Source organism: Rhea pennata, chromosome 4 (assembly GCF_028389875.1).
Source record: "Rhea pennata isolate bPtePen1 chromosome 4, bPtePen1.pri, whole genome shotgun sequence".
Classification (NCBI taxonomy): domain Eukaryota; kingdom Metazoa; phylum Chordata; class Aves; order Rheiformes; family Rheidae; genus Rhea; species Rhea pennata.
In genome coordinates this window covers 81,100,619-81,117,193 of record NC_084666.1, presented here as the reverse complement: position 1 = coordinate 81,117,193, position 16,575 = coordinate 81,100,619, and the positions used below count along the sequence as shown (strand labels likewise).

At 40.9% G+C, this 16,575-nt stretch overlaps 1 protein-coding gene and 1 long non-coding RNA gene across 3 annotated transcripts in view; one reads left to right on the top strand and one right to left on the bottom strand.

The window, feature by feature from the left end:
• Nucleotides 1–796: 796 nt before the first annotated feature.
• TECRL (trans-2,3-enoyl-CoA reductase like) overlaps nucleotides 797–16,575 on the top strand; it is a 58,950-nt gene continuing 43,171 nt past the window's right edge. Inside the window, exons 1-2 of one of the 2 annotated variants that reach the window (XM_062574418.1) lie at nucleotides 797–1,201; nucleotides 15,443–15,494. In XM_062574418.1, coding sequence (XP_062430402.1) covers nucleotides 980–1,201; nucleotides 15,443–15,494 — 274 coding nt within the window. In that variant the 5' untranslated portion in view covers nucleotides 797–979. The remainder of the gene's footprint in view (nucleotides 1,202–15,442; nucleotides 15,495–16,575) is intronic. The other variant, XM_062574417.1, reaches the window with a different exon arrangement.
• Nucleotides 7,167–10,849, bottom strand: LOC134139711 (uncharacterized). The gene is made up of 3 exons (XR_009958260.1): nucleotides 10,787–10,849; nucleotides 8,861–8,983; nucleotides 7,167–7,450 (listed from the first exon to the last, which is right to left on the bottom strand). It is a non-coding gene; the product is annotated as an uncharacterized LOC134139711 (long non-coding RNA).

Sequence of the window (16,575 nt, the reverse complement as noted above, 5' to 3'; positions counted from 1 at the left end):
TATATTATATGAAAAAAGTCATACAGGGAAAAATGAAGTGTAAAGAAGACTTGGAGAAGCGCTTTCAGAGAAAACATGTTATTTTAAAGAAATCCTTATTTTTACAAATAGGGCTACTTCTGTTGCAGACTTTCACTGTGAGAAGCTAATTCTATGGAGAAAATAAAATGATAAAATGATCCAAGCCCTATTGTAGGCAGGTTCTGTATCTTATGCATAACTTCAAGATTACTAGTAGTTCTGTCGGCTTGCGCAGTACTAAACTTTTTGAAGTACCACATTTTTACTTTTACTTTAGTTAAGTTTCCCTGGCAGAGCCGATAGGAATCCTCTGCTCTCATTAAATAATAGAGTTACTGGGTTCCTTGCACTCAATATAGTCAAGTACAAACTGCTCTCTACATTTCTAAGCAACCTCTAAATTTTGCTGATGAACTCCTGGCATTTTGCTATTTTAACTGCCTCTGTCCTCTATGTACATCAGCAAATACTTAAGAGAGTAGATGATATTTGGCATCTTTTTGTAGATATATATTTTAAATATAAAGTTATTAAACATCTGTATGTGCGTGCGTATGGACACTTTTAAACATCTCTCCCAGTAGATAACATTGGAATTCACTGCATTCATTCCTGAGTCCTTCTGGGCTCTGGAATTTCAGGGTCTGACTTGTTACATTAGGGAATCCAGATAAAGGGAGCAAGTATGATGTGTCATTTCAAATGCTGGTATAAATAAAAAGACAAAAAAGAAGCAGCAGCAACTCAGCACATCACAATAGCAAGTTAAATATAGACAAGGATTACAGAGCTATTGTTTTCACTCCTGCTAAATAAGACAGTACTCTTAAAATGGATCGCCACTTGACCTTTCATGTCTCATCAGTCCGCGATTGTATTTAACTGATGCAGGGAGGCAACAGTTCCCCCTTGGACCTGTCCCTGGTTGATATGACGATCGCTCTTGCTGGGTCACACAATGCATAGAAGGCATAAACCCAGCGCTCCAGAACACAAGAGGGATTTTGCAACTCTGTCTGTGCCCCACAGTGAGGCACGCTCTTTTTTCAACTTCTCCCAGCTCGTACTCTCTGCTGGCCATCTCAGATCGCCACCGGTTCTCAAACATTCAAAAGTTACTTACTTTGAAGTGGAAATCCTTGACGTGCAAAGCAAGAAGCAGATCTGCATTGTGGACAAGGTGAGTGCGTGCTATTTCCAGCCCCTTGGGGATGTGCCCAGTTCACAGGGTGCCATATTACAGATTCTGTTTTCTCTCTGCTGTGATCTTGTTCCATACTGGAAATCCTTTCAGTCTTCCCTCTGGGAGATACTTAAGACTTCTCATGGTCCTTGGCTGCTTTTCCAGGATTTTTACAGAATAAAACTGACAATGATTTCATTTAGACCTCCTGGCTGCTCTGTCGACTCAAAATACATCCTTTCCTTGTCTCCTGAGGCTTATGAGATTACAGTGTTTATTTCAGAGCATGATACTTAAACATCTATTTGAGAATGGATATTCAATTTTTTAATACATTTGCAAAGCTTAGTGTTTCTGCAATGCTATGGACTCTTGTTAGTAACCAAACTGTTAGTATTCAGCTGAACACTACTTAAAAGAAATGGGCAGGAACCTAGCAACCTTTTTCTCTTTTTTTTTTTTTAAAAAAAAACCAAAGGGATTTGGCTAAGAGTGTGGAGTTTTTTTAAAGTGAATCGAAAACCATAAACTACTATCAAATTTTATGTAAGGAGGATGAGAGAACTAGATAGGAAGGATTTACAACATAGAAAGCAACAGCTGAAAAAATGCTTCATAAATATTTTCATCACAGTTTTTGTGATTCATTGTCGCTCAGCAGAAGGGCTGGCTTCTTGCATGCTGTGCCATGAAAATGAGGATCCCATTTTTTTTTAGATTATGGGAAAATAGTAGAGTTTTGAAACGTACTGTTTTGCTTAAAAAAAACAAACAAACAAAAAAAAACCACTCCCTTATTCTCACTGGCAATATCTGGAACTGGCGAATAAATTTACTTCAAATATTTGGTCCAATTTCTTTGAAATATGTAAGGTGGTCTACTACCAGATTTCTGGTGCTCCTTATCTTGTAAAGGGTCCTTTCATAGTCTGTGTGCCTACTTAATGGTAAATGTATTCATTTGTTCACTCTTAATAGAGCAAAATATTATATGAGATTTTTTGAATTAGCCAAAGGGGAAATACCTACATAATGATCAAACAAGCATGAGGATTTTTACTACTGGTTCTAATTATAGTATTTGTATTATTGAATTCACTGAGAAATATTTATACAGTGATTAAAAAGGGTTATCTAAACATTATACTGAATAAGGCTCCAATCCAATAAAACAATTGAGCATGTTTCTTATCTTAAACTTTCCTATAGCCTCATTAAAATAATTATACTAACAGAAACAGATTTAGACCAAGAGTCACATTTCAGAAATCCTCCTTCTGTTACACACGGGAAAACTATAGTCTGCTGGGACAACGGCAGACCTACGTTTTAATCCTGACCTTAATCTGAGCACCTCCTGCACCTTTCCCAAACCGTGGCCCGCATACTCTCAGAAACCTGTGTTCAGTTGTACGTGGCCACAGCCAGCCCCTCTGAGCAGGGACCTTTCTTAAAGAATTTGTATTTTGAGTATTCACTCCTCTAGGAGTGTAAATCCCTTAATTTGGGCTAAAAAGCCCTCCCTAAGGCAAGCCCGAAAGCCTAGAAGCTGAGTTCCTTACACCTGTGAACACTGGCTAATATCGGTGAATCTTATTTCCATTGGCTATTGGAGTAAGCTGGAGACTTTTTTGCTGGCTCTTGCATCATCTCCTGCTTAATTATATAAAACATTGATACAGACCCAACATGACACTTCTAACGCCTGTTTTCTGTTTGTATGATATGTCGTACGATTAGCTCCATTTCTTAGGGTTGCATGTAATTATTTCTTGTCAGAATTTATAACAGGAGAGAAAAGGGAGCATACATTTTAAAATGTACGTATTTATTCTCTCATCACATATTATTAGCCGTTCAGACTGTGTGATTTAGCAAATGCATTTGTAATAGCTTCAGATTAATAAATCTGAAGGGAAGAACTATATTATAATGGCAGAGAGAAGACCCCTTCCTTTCTCCACCTAATGGAAACACAGGCAGATGATTAACGCAACATGGTTAAATACCAGCCACTGCTTCTAGAGGGTTAGTTTCTGCGACTCTTGCATAGGCATATGAATCCCATTCAGATTAACAGAAACTCTGTGAAGTCTGCTAAGTGAGGGTGCATCCAGCACCGTCAGGGATTTAGGAGTGGGGTCAGCTCACTCACTCTGTGCTCCTGGGCAATCAGTGGACATCAGTGCGCTTCAGATCAGGCATAATAACTAACTGTGTGAATTAATTCCCCACCTGTAACGTGAGAATGGCGTTATCTTTGGTTTTCTTGCCCTTCTTAAACATTGAGGAAAGATCAGTCACTTAATGTAAGCGAGTTGAGGGGTTAGTATAAGGTCTTGATCATCTTTAAATTCTCAGGGCTTGATAAATACGGGATATTTCTATACAGAGGTAGTCCTTTCTTGAAGGTGTCCTTGCAGGAGAGGGCAGGATATACTGACCAGCATATCATCGCTCCGACTTGGGAAAGGAAGGGCTAGGCGTAGTTTAGTGTTGCCCACTTAGGGCGCCACAAGACCCACAGCCATGAGACTGGCTTAAAGGCACAAAATAAATCCATATTTGCCTTCTGGTTTTTAAGATTGTAAGGTACATTCACATCACACTCCAGACTATTCCACAGTCAGGAAAGCAGTAAAAGAAGAAAACCCCAGACATATTATCACACTGCCATTTCCTCCAGGACCTGGGTCTTGAAGAAAAATGCCTAGTCTTGCAAAATCTGAATTAAATTCACAGGAGTCAGCAACACTGGCAGTTCTTTTTGCACATGTCTACTTTGGACATAAATTTCTTTATAAAAGTAACATTATTTTTATTTAGTACTGTCAACCTGCTCTGGGGACTTTCTTTCTCTGCTATGGATATGATGTTATACAAGTGTTGTGTTGCACATGAGCTTTTCCAATGTCTTATTTTATAAAACTTAGAAGTAAAAAAAACATGAGGCCTCCCCCCCTAGACTTGCTCATGATAGAGAAATTAACTCTGAGGTGAGATCTCACGAAGAAGTGCCATCAGATTTGGGGGATGGGGAAAGAAGGGAGGAAACACAAATCTCTCTCAAAGCTTTTTGCCAGTTATTCTTCAAAACACCCCCAAGCACCTCGCAGCGGGAGAGCCGGCAGTGGCTCTCTTTAGGCAGAAGGGACTACCTTTGAGAGGTGGGGGAAAGGCCTCAAAAACAGGATGGAAAGGTAGTTTAAACCTAGGCTGCCGCCCTCCCTGATGGTCCTTCGAAGCAGCGTATGAATGCTCAGAGGAGGCACCCGTGAGCAAAGGCATCCGCACTCATATGGCATGGCATATATAAATTGGTGCTGCTTTTTTTTAAGCTACTCGGTAGTTGAAACAGGACTTATGGGGGTTTCTTGCTACAGGAGTAAAAGAAATATTCAAAAAGAATAAATTTCTTCTTTGGCCAGTGTAAAACAGCAGATGAGCCTAGATGATCACAAGTCCCCTTTTTTTCCTCACAGTTTATTGATTTCTATGGATGAAATTCCTGTCTGTACAGAGGAGAATGCATGTAATTAGTGTTGATGAAAATTCTTGTTTGAAAGAGAACACGCAAAATTCATTAAGTCCTAAAAATGAAAAGAAATAATTCCTTTATGTGTTTTTTAACAAATAATCCACATTTTTCATTGTCAATAAGAACTTATCAGAGACACATAACTATTCAAAAACTGTTTTACTTGTACATTATTCCAAAAGCCCAATGTAGGTTAGTTTTCAAGTTGTTGATGTGTAGTGATGTGATTTATAAATGCTGTTAAGGCAACTCATAACTGTTTCTGTTTCTGTTAAAACATTCATTGTGTAATATTTTTTCCCTTCAGATTAACCTGCAGTAAAATGTATTTTCCCACAAATGCAGTGCAGTGTGATTAATTTTGCATGAGTTGCTTTTAAGGCAGAAAGTGTTGCACAATATATTTTAACTGAATAAATCACCTTTGGGGAAACCAGCAGAGAAAGCTCTATTTCCCCCATCGGAAGCGTCAGAGCCCAGTAGCTTGCGTTTCAGCCCGTGCTAGGTAAGCTGTAAGCGGAGGTGCATACCCACCGCTGTACGGTGGAAGTGCTTTCAGAAGAACTGCTTCAGGCCTGCGGGGGAGAACCTGCTCCGTGAGCTGTGCCGGACTGAGCCTCTTTCCCTGGTGCGCTGCAACGGTTAGGGAAGCCTCTTTCCTCCTGCTGCTTAAATGAGCCCTCCTTTGCTTAAATGAGGGCAAATCGAAAGAACTGATTTATTTCTAGTTTTCTTACGATTCATGAGTTCCCAAGCCAGATTCCAGCCTCTGGAAAACCCAATTACAGATCATTACCTGCTTGAGGTCAATAACAACGTCCGTAGTTGTTAGCAAACCCATGCTGCGTGCTTGCGGGAGTGGGCGAGCCATGCTCTGCCTACGGCAACTGCAACCCTAATGTGACCATGGTTGTTTCTCCTAGAGGTTGGGTAGGGGCCACCCTTTCGTTTCACATTTTTGTCTCTGCCAAAAGCAGAGTCTGTGCATCTATCCAGCTACTTACGTAAGCAATTCTTCTTGCTGTTTAATATTACACTGTGCATGTTCTTCTACAACTTCAGCCACCAAGATGAGTTAGGAATCATTCTGATTGCTCTGAAAGTGTTGTGTGTCCCTGTCTGAGGGAGCTTTTCTTCGTAAAGCACTGAAAGCAATACAGTCCTAGTAGCTGCACACTGTGGGTTAAAAATTGCAATGGAGTTGCTCCAGATTTACACTTGCATGACAACACAATCCAGACGCATGCAGAAATCACGCCGGCAGCATCAGAAATCTGTCTGTCTCTCCCGTGAAGTGCAGCACTGTCACAGAAAGTGAGCAGCCAAGAAGAGCTCACCAGCTCTCTTTTGCATAGACATCTCTAGCAAATAAAAATAACTTCTCTCATCATGACTTGGAGGTTATGTTTTAAATATCACATTTATTTTAGGTGAGCAAATGCAATCGTTAATTGAGGCAATGGAACTCTTTAAGGATACGCCCCACAGTACCAGGACTTTGCAATTTATATCAGACTCTCCTAATTTGCTTCATTTGTAACATTGGAGACATGCTAGAGAAGTATGGTAAGGAAGCCCTTTTTCAGGAAAGAGGTACAGATTTTCATTTAAGGCAAGAGCATGCTACAGAAGTCCATTCAGCAGCTTAGTTTTTTTCGTAACCTGCCAGACATCATTGCTGGGGAAAATAGCAACCAGGCAAACCACCCACCTTTCCCGGGACACCAAAAATCACTATGGAATACTACGTTTGAAAGGTCTCCTAGACATTTTGAAGACGCTCAGAGGTGTTTTTTTGATTGCCTTGTAACTGCAGTGCTTACTTATAGCCGAGCAAAATGCCTCTGAAGCACTGTCCCTGCTGATGTCCTGGTATTTTATATATGCCTTTCACAGCTCAAGATGACAGGAGAAGATACAATTTTTAGAGAATGAGGCCCCATTTTTAGCTATTTAACTGGTGTGTCTTTATTTAAACATAGAAACTGGGGACCAAATTTGAAGCTCTCATACAGTCCTGTGTGTTTTCCTCTAGGACTATGCCCTCTCCTGGCAAGTCTACCTTGTATAGGTGTGTTTCTTTTGTTTTGTTTTGTTTTTTCGTCTTGCAGTTTAAATATTTAATTTCACAAGACTGTTCTTCCTTGTGGAGACTGAGCTGAACCCCTGTGCTTCCACAGCTGCCTCATTCATGCATAGGGTTTTCAGGAGCATCATCTTTCTCATTAAAGCAGTCTGTCATCAGAGACATCCTGCCTCCTTTTCAGTGCCAGAGCTGCCCGCAGGAATTGAATAACCCGCTGTGTCAAAGGAGGAGACTTCCTTGGGGAGACCACGTGTTGGTACTACAACCCACAGTATAGGGATTCCCAGACCAGTATGAATGAGGGGATGCAGCCACTAAACTGGCCAAATGCAGCCTCATTGCTTGCATGTCCTCTTTATTTCATAGAATCACAGAACAGCTGAGATTGGGAGGGACCTTTAGAGATCATCCGGTCCAGACCCTCTGCTCAAGCAGGGTCACCTTGAGCAGGTCCACCCAGTGCCGTGTCTAGACAGATTTTGACTATCATCTCCAAGGATGGAGACTCCACAACGTCGCTGGGCAACCTGTTCCCTTTGGAACAGATTCCTTCTTCCCTTTCTTTCCTTTAGAAGGAGGATTTCATGTTTTCACAGCATCCAGCACAACAGGGATCTGGTCTCTGCTGAGAGGCATTGCAAGAAAATAAAGTACATTTACAAACATATTATAAAGTCTATGCATTTTCTTGCCCATAAGAATTGAATCTTATGCCTACTGCCAGTGCTGGAGGTGATGACAATAGTATTTTCTTCCTCAGTTATTAGTTACACTTGGCAAAATATCTTGTAGCTAAACATATTCAAATTCTACTTAAGCAATGCATTACACTGATTTCTTCCTGCTCCAGTAGACACTCACTTCCTTTTTATGTCAGTATAGCCACAGACAGTTTCCAATGAAGAGAGGCAACTGGATATACTAATTTCTGCTTGCTCTTTGCTGTTACCATCTTTTTTTTCCAGTACGGATTTGCAGATGGAATACCTGGAGAAACAGTGTTTGATTTACCTAGGAGAGAGAGACTGGTCAGGGAAGAAGCTTGCTACCTTTAGGACATTTAGCATTTGTAGAAGGATAACTTAAAGAATTACAGATGCCACTACAGAAGACTAATGCTTCAGCTGATGTTGATTTTCAAAGCTTGGAAATGTCTTTGCATGACAGGTTTTATACAGCCCTTATTTTAGACAGCAAATTATTAGCCGGGGTCGGGGAGACTGAAATATAATAGACAATGCTCCAAATGATGGCTCAATTCAAAGTTCAGTGAATACAACCAAATGAATTCCTGAGCCATCGCGGATGCTCCAGCTCTTAGTGAACATGTTCTGGCCAACAGTATGCTTTTTGTAGGTCTGTTAAAAGCAGCCATGCTACAACAGGAATGAGTATTGCCAAAAGTATATCTGTTGAGACAGATTCCCAGCTAGTGTGGAAATGTCCTATTTCCCAACAAACCTGACATTTTACCCTGGCTACACATTTGCCTTATTGCATCAAAGATAATTCACGGATAATTGCAAATTATGAATGTACTGGAGCAGTATAAGACCGTAGGGAGCTGTAGGTGTTTTATTAGTCTAATAGCTAATCAGCACAACCCATGATGGAAATTTAGTTGTATAATGATATGTCATACATGCATTATTGTAGCATTAAAATACTCCTGGCTGTGATTTATCGGTCCATTAGAATATGCTCCAGGTTCTTTCTGAAATCTTAGTCCAGTGATTCTTCACAAAATACCTGAGCCGTATAGTAATGGATCTATGAATACATAACAGTATATATGAATACTATAATTATATCTGTCTACATTTACACAATGTTTATTTTTTTTAAACTCCTTGAAACACAAGCTTTGCATTTTAATATATACCGCTCTTGGGCTGCAACAAGAGAACAAATGGTGACAGTCAGAGAATCTGTAGCAGAGAGGCAGCAAACGTCCCTTCATAGCACTTGGTACTCTGAAAAGTATTTAGCTTTCTAGACTTCCTAATGCTGTCTAATTATTCCCATATATCACCTTCATTTCCCGTTCTTTTCTGCTTCCAGCCTCTTACATCCACTCAGGCTGCTTGTCTCTCCATCTTTCTCCAGCTGCTCTCCCCAGTGTAGCTTCAGACCTTTTGGTCAAATTTAAATAAACCTAAAAGAGGAAGAGAAGCCTCAGAGATGACTTGGTTCCACCTGTCTCGTGTGGAAAAGCAGGTAGCTGAGTGTTTTGGGGGCAGCAAGGACAGGCAGGACGCAGCCTGCCTTTGCCAGGAGCCAGGTGGCAGCTCAGCGTGCCCATTTTGCCTGGGCGGTCGGCAAGCACGGGGCAGCAAAGCAGCCGGTTTCGTGCCCAGTGGTGGAGCCATCGCAGGAGCCAAGGAGGGAGCCATGGCAGGGATCTGGGGTGACAGCAGCTGCTACTCATAGAAACAGTTGTTTTACCACTGCTGTGTCCTGCTGTAAATTTTACTTCGAGTTTTTTGAGCTCTTTCCTGTTTCTGTTTTCATACAGTTCCCCAAATAGTTCATGGCCCTGTTGTGCTAAGTGTTGGGCGACTTGCTTGGGTGCAGTGTTCGACTTTCAATGTTGGCAGTCTGCGTAGACATAACCAAGCCAGCAGGCATAAACCTCTAGAGCCATCTGAGAGAAGAGGGAAGTTAGATACAGAGAGATTTCATAGCTAAGTTATATACTTAATTTGTGCTGGGACTGGCAATTCACATCAAAACAAAACCCTACAAATCACTTTTTTCTCCTGGGAAGAATTGGTTAGAATAAGACTTTTTTTAAAAAGTCTGTTTCCCAAACTTTGTTTCCCTTGCAAATCACAGTGGAAACAAATGAGGTTTGAATTTTCCATGGAATAGAATTTGGGAGAGGAGATTACATTACAAATTAATTTTGGAATATATCAATCTGCTGTGACACAATAAATATTTCATTTCAACTGCAGTTTGTATTACAATTTAATAGTACATTTATTTGAATATTATTTCATATCAGGTTATTTCCCATCACTTGAAAGGGTGTTATATTCTTATACACTATCATGATTGATGTGTCATAAAATAATGCAAAAGTAATGAAAGTTCCATGGAGATGAGAAATAAGAGAAATGAAAATATCACTGTGGTATGAATTTTCAGTATATTCCTCAAACAGGGTTTCAAAATGAAGCCTTTACTATTTCATTTTTTAAAATTTGAAGTCAATAGTAATTTACACATCCAAAGTTTTTGCAAGAACCATCCTATTTTCCAGGTAGCAAAAAGTGTTCTGAGTGGTTTTGCTGTGGAGCTCTCCAGACGAATACAGAAAGCCAGGTTTCTTCAGCCAAAGGTTAGAAGGCAAAGAGACATGTCGATTCTAGTCAGATTTGCTCAGAAATAAGTGAATATGTTGAACACTGTAAAGTGTTCAGTTGTAAATTGGGATGGCCACCAAGCCTGCTATCTGTTAATAAAGCACTTTGGCTTTACTTCCACTCTCATCTTTAGTAGAGTCTATTTTTCTTGTAAAGAGGATTCTTATTGGAATAAAACACCCAGCTGGCAGTACAGAAAATTATAACACAAATTCAGAGACAAATGTGGAGTGTGTAAATCAACATGCCTACGTGGAACTCGGTAAAAGTAAGGTTATGTATATTCATAGATAATTCCACCCTGCAGTCACTGGGAATGTTAGTCCGATTATCTCATATGCCAGAGTTCATGTGAGCACGTAATAATCTCTGGAGATTGTTAAGTGATACTGCTCTGTGCTCGCATTTTTTTTGGAGCAGACTTGAGCTAAAACTGAATTTGGAATCTCTCGCACTTCTGGAAAGACCAGCTTGCGATCGGAACTAGCTCTTCACTATACTGCTTTCGCCACACTCCAGATTAAAATATTCAACTTCATATAAAACCGTCTTGTAGTTCTGACAATACTTGTCTATATGCAGTTACTTACATGTCGTTTCCAAGGTAGGGTCATCTATTTTTATCTGTTGGGACATGGCCAGCACACTGGTTCCCCAGGCTAACAAGAGACCGTTATGGGACATGCTGAGAGAGGCTTTCACAGCACCTATTTTTAAGACTATCTTTCAAAATTAACAGTAAGAAAAAATAACCAGATCTGGAAGCCAAATTCACAATAAATGGCAATCAGTTGGAACGGGGGTTTCCCTGATTAACTTGCTGTGAATCGCTGCCGATTCCTAATACTGCAACATTTTTCCCTAAGCAAGGACAGGATGTGAAAGCAGCTGTGGCGAAGGATTTGCTGAATGCTGAATTTGAAAATTACCTAGCTTTCCCATTATCTAGTTATCTATTTTGGGATCAGCTCCTCAGCTACAATAACCTGATGTCATCCCTTTGAATAAATATACCTTGGCCAAAGACGTGGCTAGCTGTGGTTAATGGACAGTTGGAGTGGCAGAATTTCTGAATTTCTGCAATCATGGAAAATGACTGCCTGCTGGAAAGTGCAGTAATAGTGACATTTCACAGAGATAGAATTAAAAAAAAAACATTCAAAGAGACATGTTGAATGAAAGACCACTTATTTGTGAAAATTCTGTTATTCAAATTCTTATTGATATTCTTCTAACCTCTAACCCCTAAAATAATTCTTCAAGGCAAGAACTGTGTGATGCAATTACAGACAGATCACCCAATTTATTGTAATTCCTTCACTTATAAATGTGAAAGAGCTATGAAAATGGGTGACTATCTGATTAGCTTGTACTCACAAAAGGCAGTATCCAATTCCTGTAATATCTGCCTTCTACTTAGGGTTCTTCCTTAACCATAGCCTAAGTTACTAATATGGTATTTTAAACCTTAAACAGAAATGTGGTGCTTTGTGCATTGCGGCATAAGGGAAGGATAGAACTGGAACTGATGACCCAGAATGGGCTTTCATTCTTGAATTCCTAAAAAATGAAAAGTTGCCTTGAATGGAAAAGTAAAATTATTTTTGCTAGGAAAATGCAGGAAAAATAGAATTAGAGGTCTTAAAATCATCCTTTTCTGAATGAAAAGTGTAATGAATGCAATGCATACCTGTAAAATCAGGATTTTTTGCCTTTTTTGTGAAGAAAAAGTATTGTTGAGCTTTATCTATGATGATAACTTACTAGAAACTTAATTATATATACAATTTGGTGTTAGACTACTAGTTAAGGAGCTGGAGGGAAAACTGGCTTGACCGTCAGACATAGGAGATCCATGCCAAAAAAGAGGTGCTTCTACTACCCAATTCATCTTGTTCTAGATAAACCAAGAATGATCTTTTACTCTCTTTTCCCTTTGCATATCTGAAAAATGATGAACTAGAGGAAAAGGAAGGTTAGAACACTTTCAGAAATAATTTAAAAGAATAAAAAGGAGGAGGGATTAATAATTACAGTGGAGTGTTTCAGGGTGTTTTGTTCACTTAAAACAACAGGTGATAAGCGCAGATGCTGTTCCAGTCTTTACATTTCTTTAGCTTCTATTGATGTACAAAGAAGAGAACAAAAGATAATTAATGGAGTATGAAGAGGACACTCTTAGTAGGAAGCTGATGTCTCAGCATCATCTTCTAGTTGATCAATATTAGAATCTATAACTCTACTGGTTGTTTTATGAGGTCTTTTAAAAAAAAGGACACAGAATTATCAAGATCATAAAAAAATATATTTCATTCTTCTGTGGCTATAGCCTCTTTGCTCTGCCTGGGAAAGGGCACTGTGATTCCTCGGTGGCATAGCCTGCTCTGGAGAGAAATGCATTTGCCTTGTTTTTCCACTTCAGGTCTGTATGGCTTTTCTCAAGTGAAGCGAATGGCAATCCTCTAAGCCAGCTGGCCCATAAAAAACACGTCTTCACTGCTGAAAAGCAGCACTGTCCTGAAGTCAGTGCACGCTTAACCGGTGCGGCAAGTGGAAAACCTGAGCTCTGTTTTGTGCTCGTCCTGCCCCATGAGCGTAGGCAGGTTACAAGTCTTGTGGTTTCCCCCAACTTACTCAGATGAGCAGCTCTCCAGAGCACCAGTTAGCACTGACTACTACTTACCAGAACCCAGCACAGTAAGATACTGACCTCCCACAGGGATGTAGACACTGTGGTAATATGGCATACTCTATTCAGAAAGGCAGAGCATCCTCCCTCTCATCAGAGAAAGGCAGTTCCTTGCCTCAAGATGGCAATGTCACCTCTGAAAAATCTGTCTCCACCCGCTCTGCGATAGGACACACAGCAGGTTTTGGTCTGCAGTCTCATGTGCCGTGTGTTTGTTACAGCGCTTGCATCCATCTCTGGCAGATTCTGGGCTCTGGACCTTGCAGGTGTGAAATTATTACATATGACAAAGCAATCTGAGGTATTTTTTAAAGGTTTCAAAAATGTAAAAATAGATAAATAAATTCCTGTCTGCCCAGTTCAAGTCCACAGCAACTGTACAACTTAAAAAAAAAAAGGGGGGGGGGGGCATGTGCAGACTATGTGATGTTCTACTGGAAGCTGTGGAATGATATAAGCTTAGCACATGCAGATGAAATGCTTTGCTTTTGTTTTTGCACAGAAAAGATAAAGCTGCTTCCTGTACTGTCCCCTGTGGCTGCTATGGCCACCAGGAGCTCCAGGGGGAATGTCCCTCTATTGCCTCAGGATGATTCCACATGGTTTGGGTACAGCTCTGGCCTTGCTGATGCCAGGGCAAGATCTGTCCTTGGTTTCAAGGATTCCAGCCTCTGATTTGGGTGCTGCTATTATTGCTTATCAGGCACATCAGAGAGGCAAGTTGGGCTTTAAGTAGAGATTCACTTAAGAGCAGTTTCTGCAACTAAGGACTTTGGAGTGACCAGTAAATCCCTCTAAAACTAAGGAAATGAAAGTGAGCCAGAAAAACCTGAACTTTACACACCAGCCATTCACCAGGCACCATTTAGCACAGGTATCACCATAAAGCTTTACGTTATTGAAATCTCTATTGAGTTATCTGCCTGTTTATATTATTACTGGAAAAAAGTTGACTTACTCCTAGCATTAGTGACACATATATTGCATATTTGTGTTGGTGTCAACTTACATAAGAGCAAAACTCATTTTTTTCTACACTGATTTGTAGCTCTTGAGTCAGCAAATTTATTTCCTTGCATCAGTATTTCTCCAGACTCGCAGTTTTTTTCAGGAAAACAGTCTATTTTAAGGTGCTGACTGATCTCCACTAGCAGAATGGCCTTATGTTCCACTCTCTGCTCTATGTACAGTTACTACTACAATTCCCTCTTATATCACTAAGCACATTTTGAAGAAGTAGGACTAAGGGCTGAAGATGATGCCAAGAAGGAAGGATCAGTAGGTCAATTTATGTGTGACTGCATAAATTCTAGGTGATGCAATGAAACAGGGAATGTGGTTGCCCAGAAAAACTCGTTCAGTTTTTTAGTTTGAAGGTGGGAAGAAACAGCAGCTTCTACAGAGCAGCAGGGTTAAGTTCCTGTGTAACTACTGACAAAGTGACTCTGCCAGGTTTTACTTAGACTTTAGGAAGAGACCCATCTCTGGTTAAGCTGGAGATGGGAGTGAACCCAGACTGATCCATGACGAATGCCCAGCTAGGGAAAATGGTGTGCCAAGGCTGTTTCTCCAAAGAAATCCTGCTGCTCTTCACGAGCAACTCAACAAAGCTGCTGATTTTGTTATAGCTCACTGTCACTTCATACTGATACTAGCCTGTGCCATACAGGTGCCTAATGTCTCCAGGGAAGGAAGTTTGCTGTGTTCTGCCATCGGTTCTTCTAGTGAGGTCTCTTGCTACAGCCAAAGCAGTTCCCCCCAGTTAAGATTCAGTTACTGCTTAGTCTCTGTGCTTAAATGAACAGGTAACAGACTATTAAATCAGCATCATCTGCAAGAGGATGGTCTCATTAAGACTAGAACTTTCCCTCTGCCACCTAGATTTCAGACTCGATGTGCTGTTTCTGTAAGTGTCCCATTCATTTTCTGTATGAATTCAGGGTACTTCTCAGTCTTTCACTCCAGCAAATTCATACTGTGTTTCTCAGACAATTTGTACAAACTGTATTAAGAAATCAATATACATAATAAAACAGAGTCTAAAAGGCCTCAGGATTGCCATCCAACACTGTAACACCTGAATTGCTTCAGTGCATATGAATGACAGCATGCAAAGGCAAGCTGATTTCAAGCAGAAAGAACAGAATCTGACCCCTTTGCTGCTGGCCCTTTAGGAGAGGGCCTTCATATCACTAAGACCTGGGTCCTAGTATGCTTGAACCTGACTTTTAAGCTCTCTCTTCAAGGTGTTCTGTTGACTGGATCTTGGGGGCAGTCACTGCCTCTGCAGGGACAGCAAGTTTCCCTCTTGCCTGTTGGGATTTTACCCTTCTATTGGCATAACAGGGCTGGCTCAGGTAGTATGTGAATCAAATGCAACCATTTTTTAATAATAACATATCAGCATGCAAACACAATTGCTATTTGCATTATCATTGCCTAAAGCACTTGGAAACAAACTGAATCATCTCTTCATTAAATAGAAGGAGGGGAAAAGGGATCCCAGAATGAAGAAAGAAGAAAAATTAATCTGCTTGCACTTTGTTTTCTTTTTCAGGTACCTCCATCATCTACCCTTCTTGATGTGAAACACAAATTTCACAAAGCATGTAAGTACTATTAGGCTGGAGGCATTTTTAGAGGCCTTTCAGCTTGGAAAAACTGTCAAATTTATTTGTCATGAGATCTTGCATGAAAGCTGAGACTGGCTTGACACTTCCAGTGCTAAATGAGAGCAGTTCTTGGACCAAGGTGCTACTGTAGCTATCACAGACTTGAGAGGCTGGAAGGAGAGGACTGTGTAATTTATCATCACTGCCAACGTATGAGCTGCTGCTCATACTTTTCTATCCTCTACTTTTAACATTACACTGTCAACTCAAGACCAAAACTGTGTTTGCCCTCCCAAAGTGTTATATTAGATAAGCTTCAAAAATATTATAGCACTTCAAGCTGCTTATAAATAGATCGTGTGGACCAAATAGGTGCTGTAGATGGGAACTCAAGCACAGAGTGATTAAAGGACTTATCAGGGATCATGCAGGCAATCTGGCAGACTTCTCAACTGACTCAGTGCTGCCCAGTTCCCTAACAGACGGGGCAACCTCACTTTCTTATAGCAATCCTTGTTGTCATCAGTGGCATGGAGTCTAGTTGGAGGCCTGTGGCTAATGGCGTCCCCCAGGGCTCAGTACTGGGTCCCATCCTGTTCAACTTCTTCATCAATGACTTGGATGAGCGGACAAAGTGCCTCCTCAGCAAGTTTGCCAACGATACTAAGCTGGGAGGTGTGGCTGACACACCTGAGGGCTGTGCTGCCATTCAGAGAGACCTGGACAGGCTGGAGAGCTGGGCAGAGAGGAACCTCATGAAGTTCAGCAAGGGCAAGTGCAGAGTCCTGCACCTAGGCACCAGTACAAGCTGGAGGCTGACCTGCTGCAGAGCAGCTCTGCAGAGAAGGACCTGGGAGTGCTGGTGGATGACAAATTGAGCATAAGCCAGCAATGTGCCCTTGTGGCCAAGAAGGCCAATGGTCTCCTGGAGTGCACTGGGAAGACTGTTGCCAGCAGGTCGAGGGAGGTGATCCTGCCCTTGTACTCAGCCCTGGTGAGGCCTCATCTCAAGTACTGCATCCAGTTCTGGGCTCCCCAGTACAAGAGAGACATGGAGCTACTGGAGAGTCCAGCGATG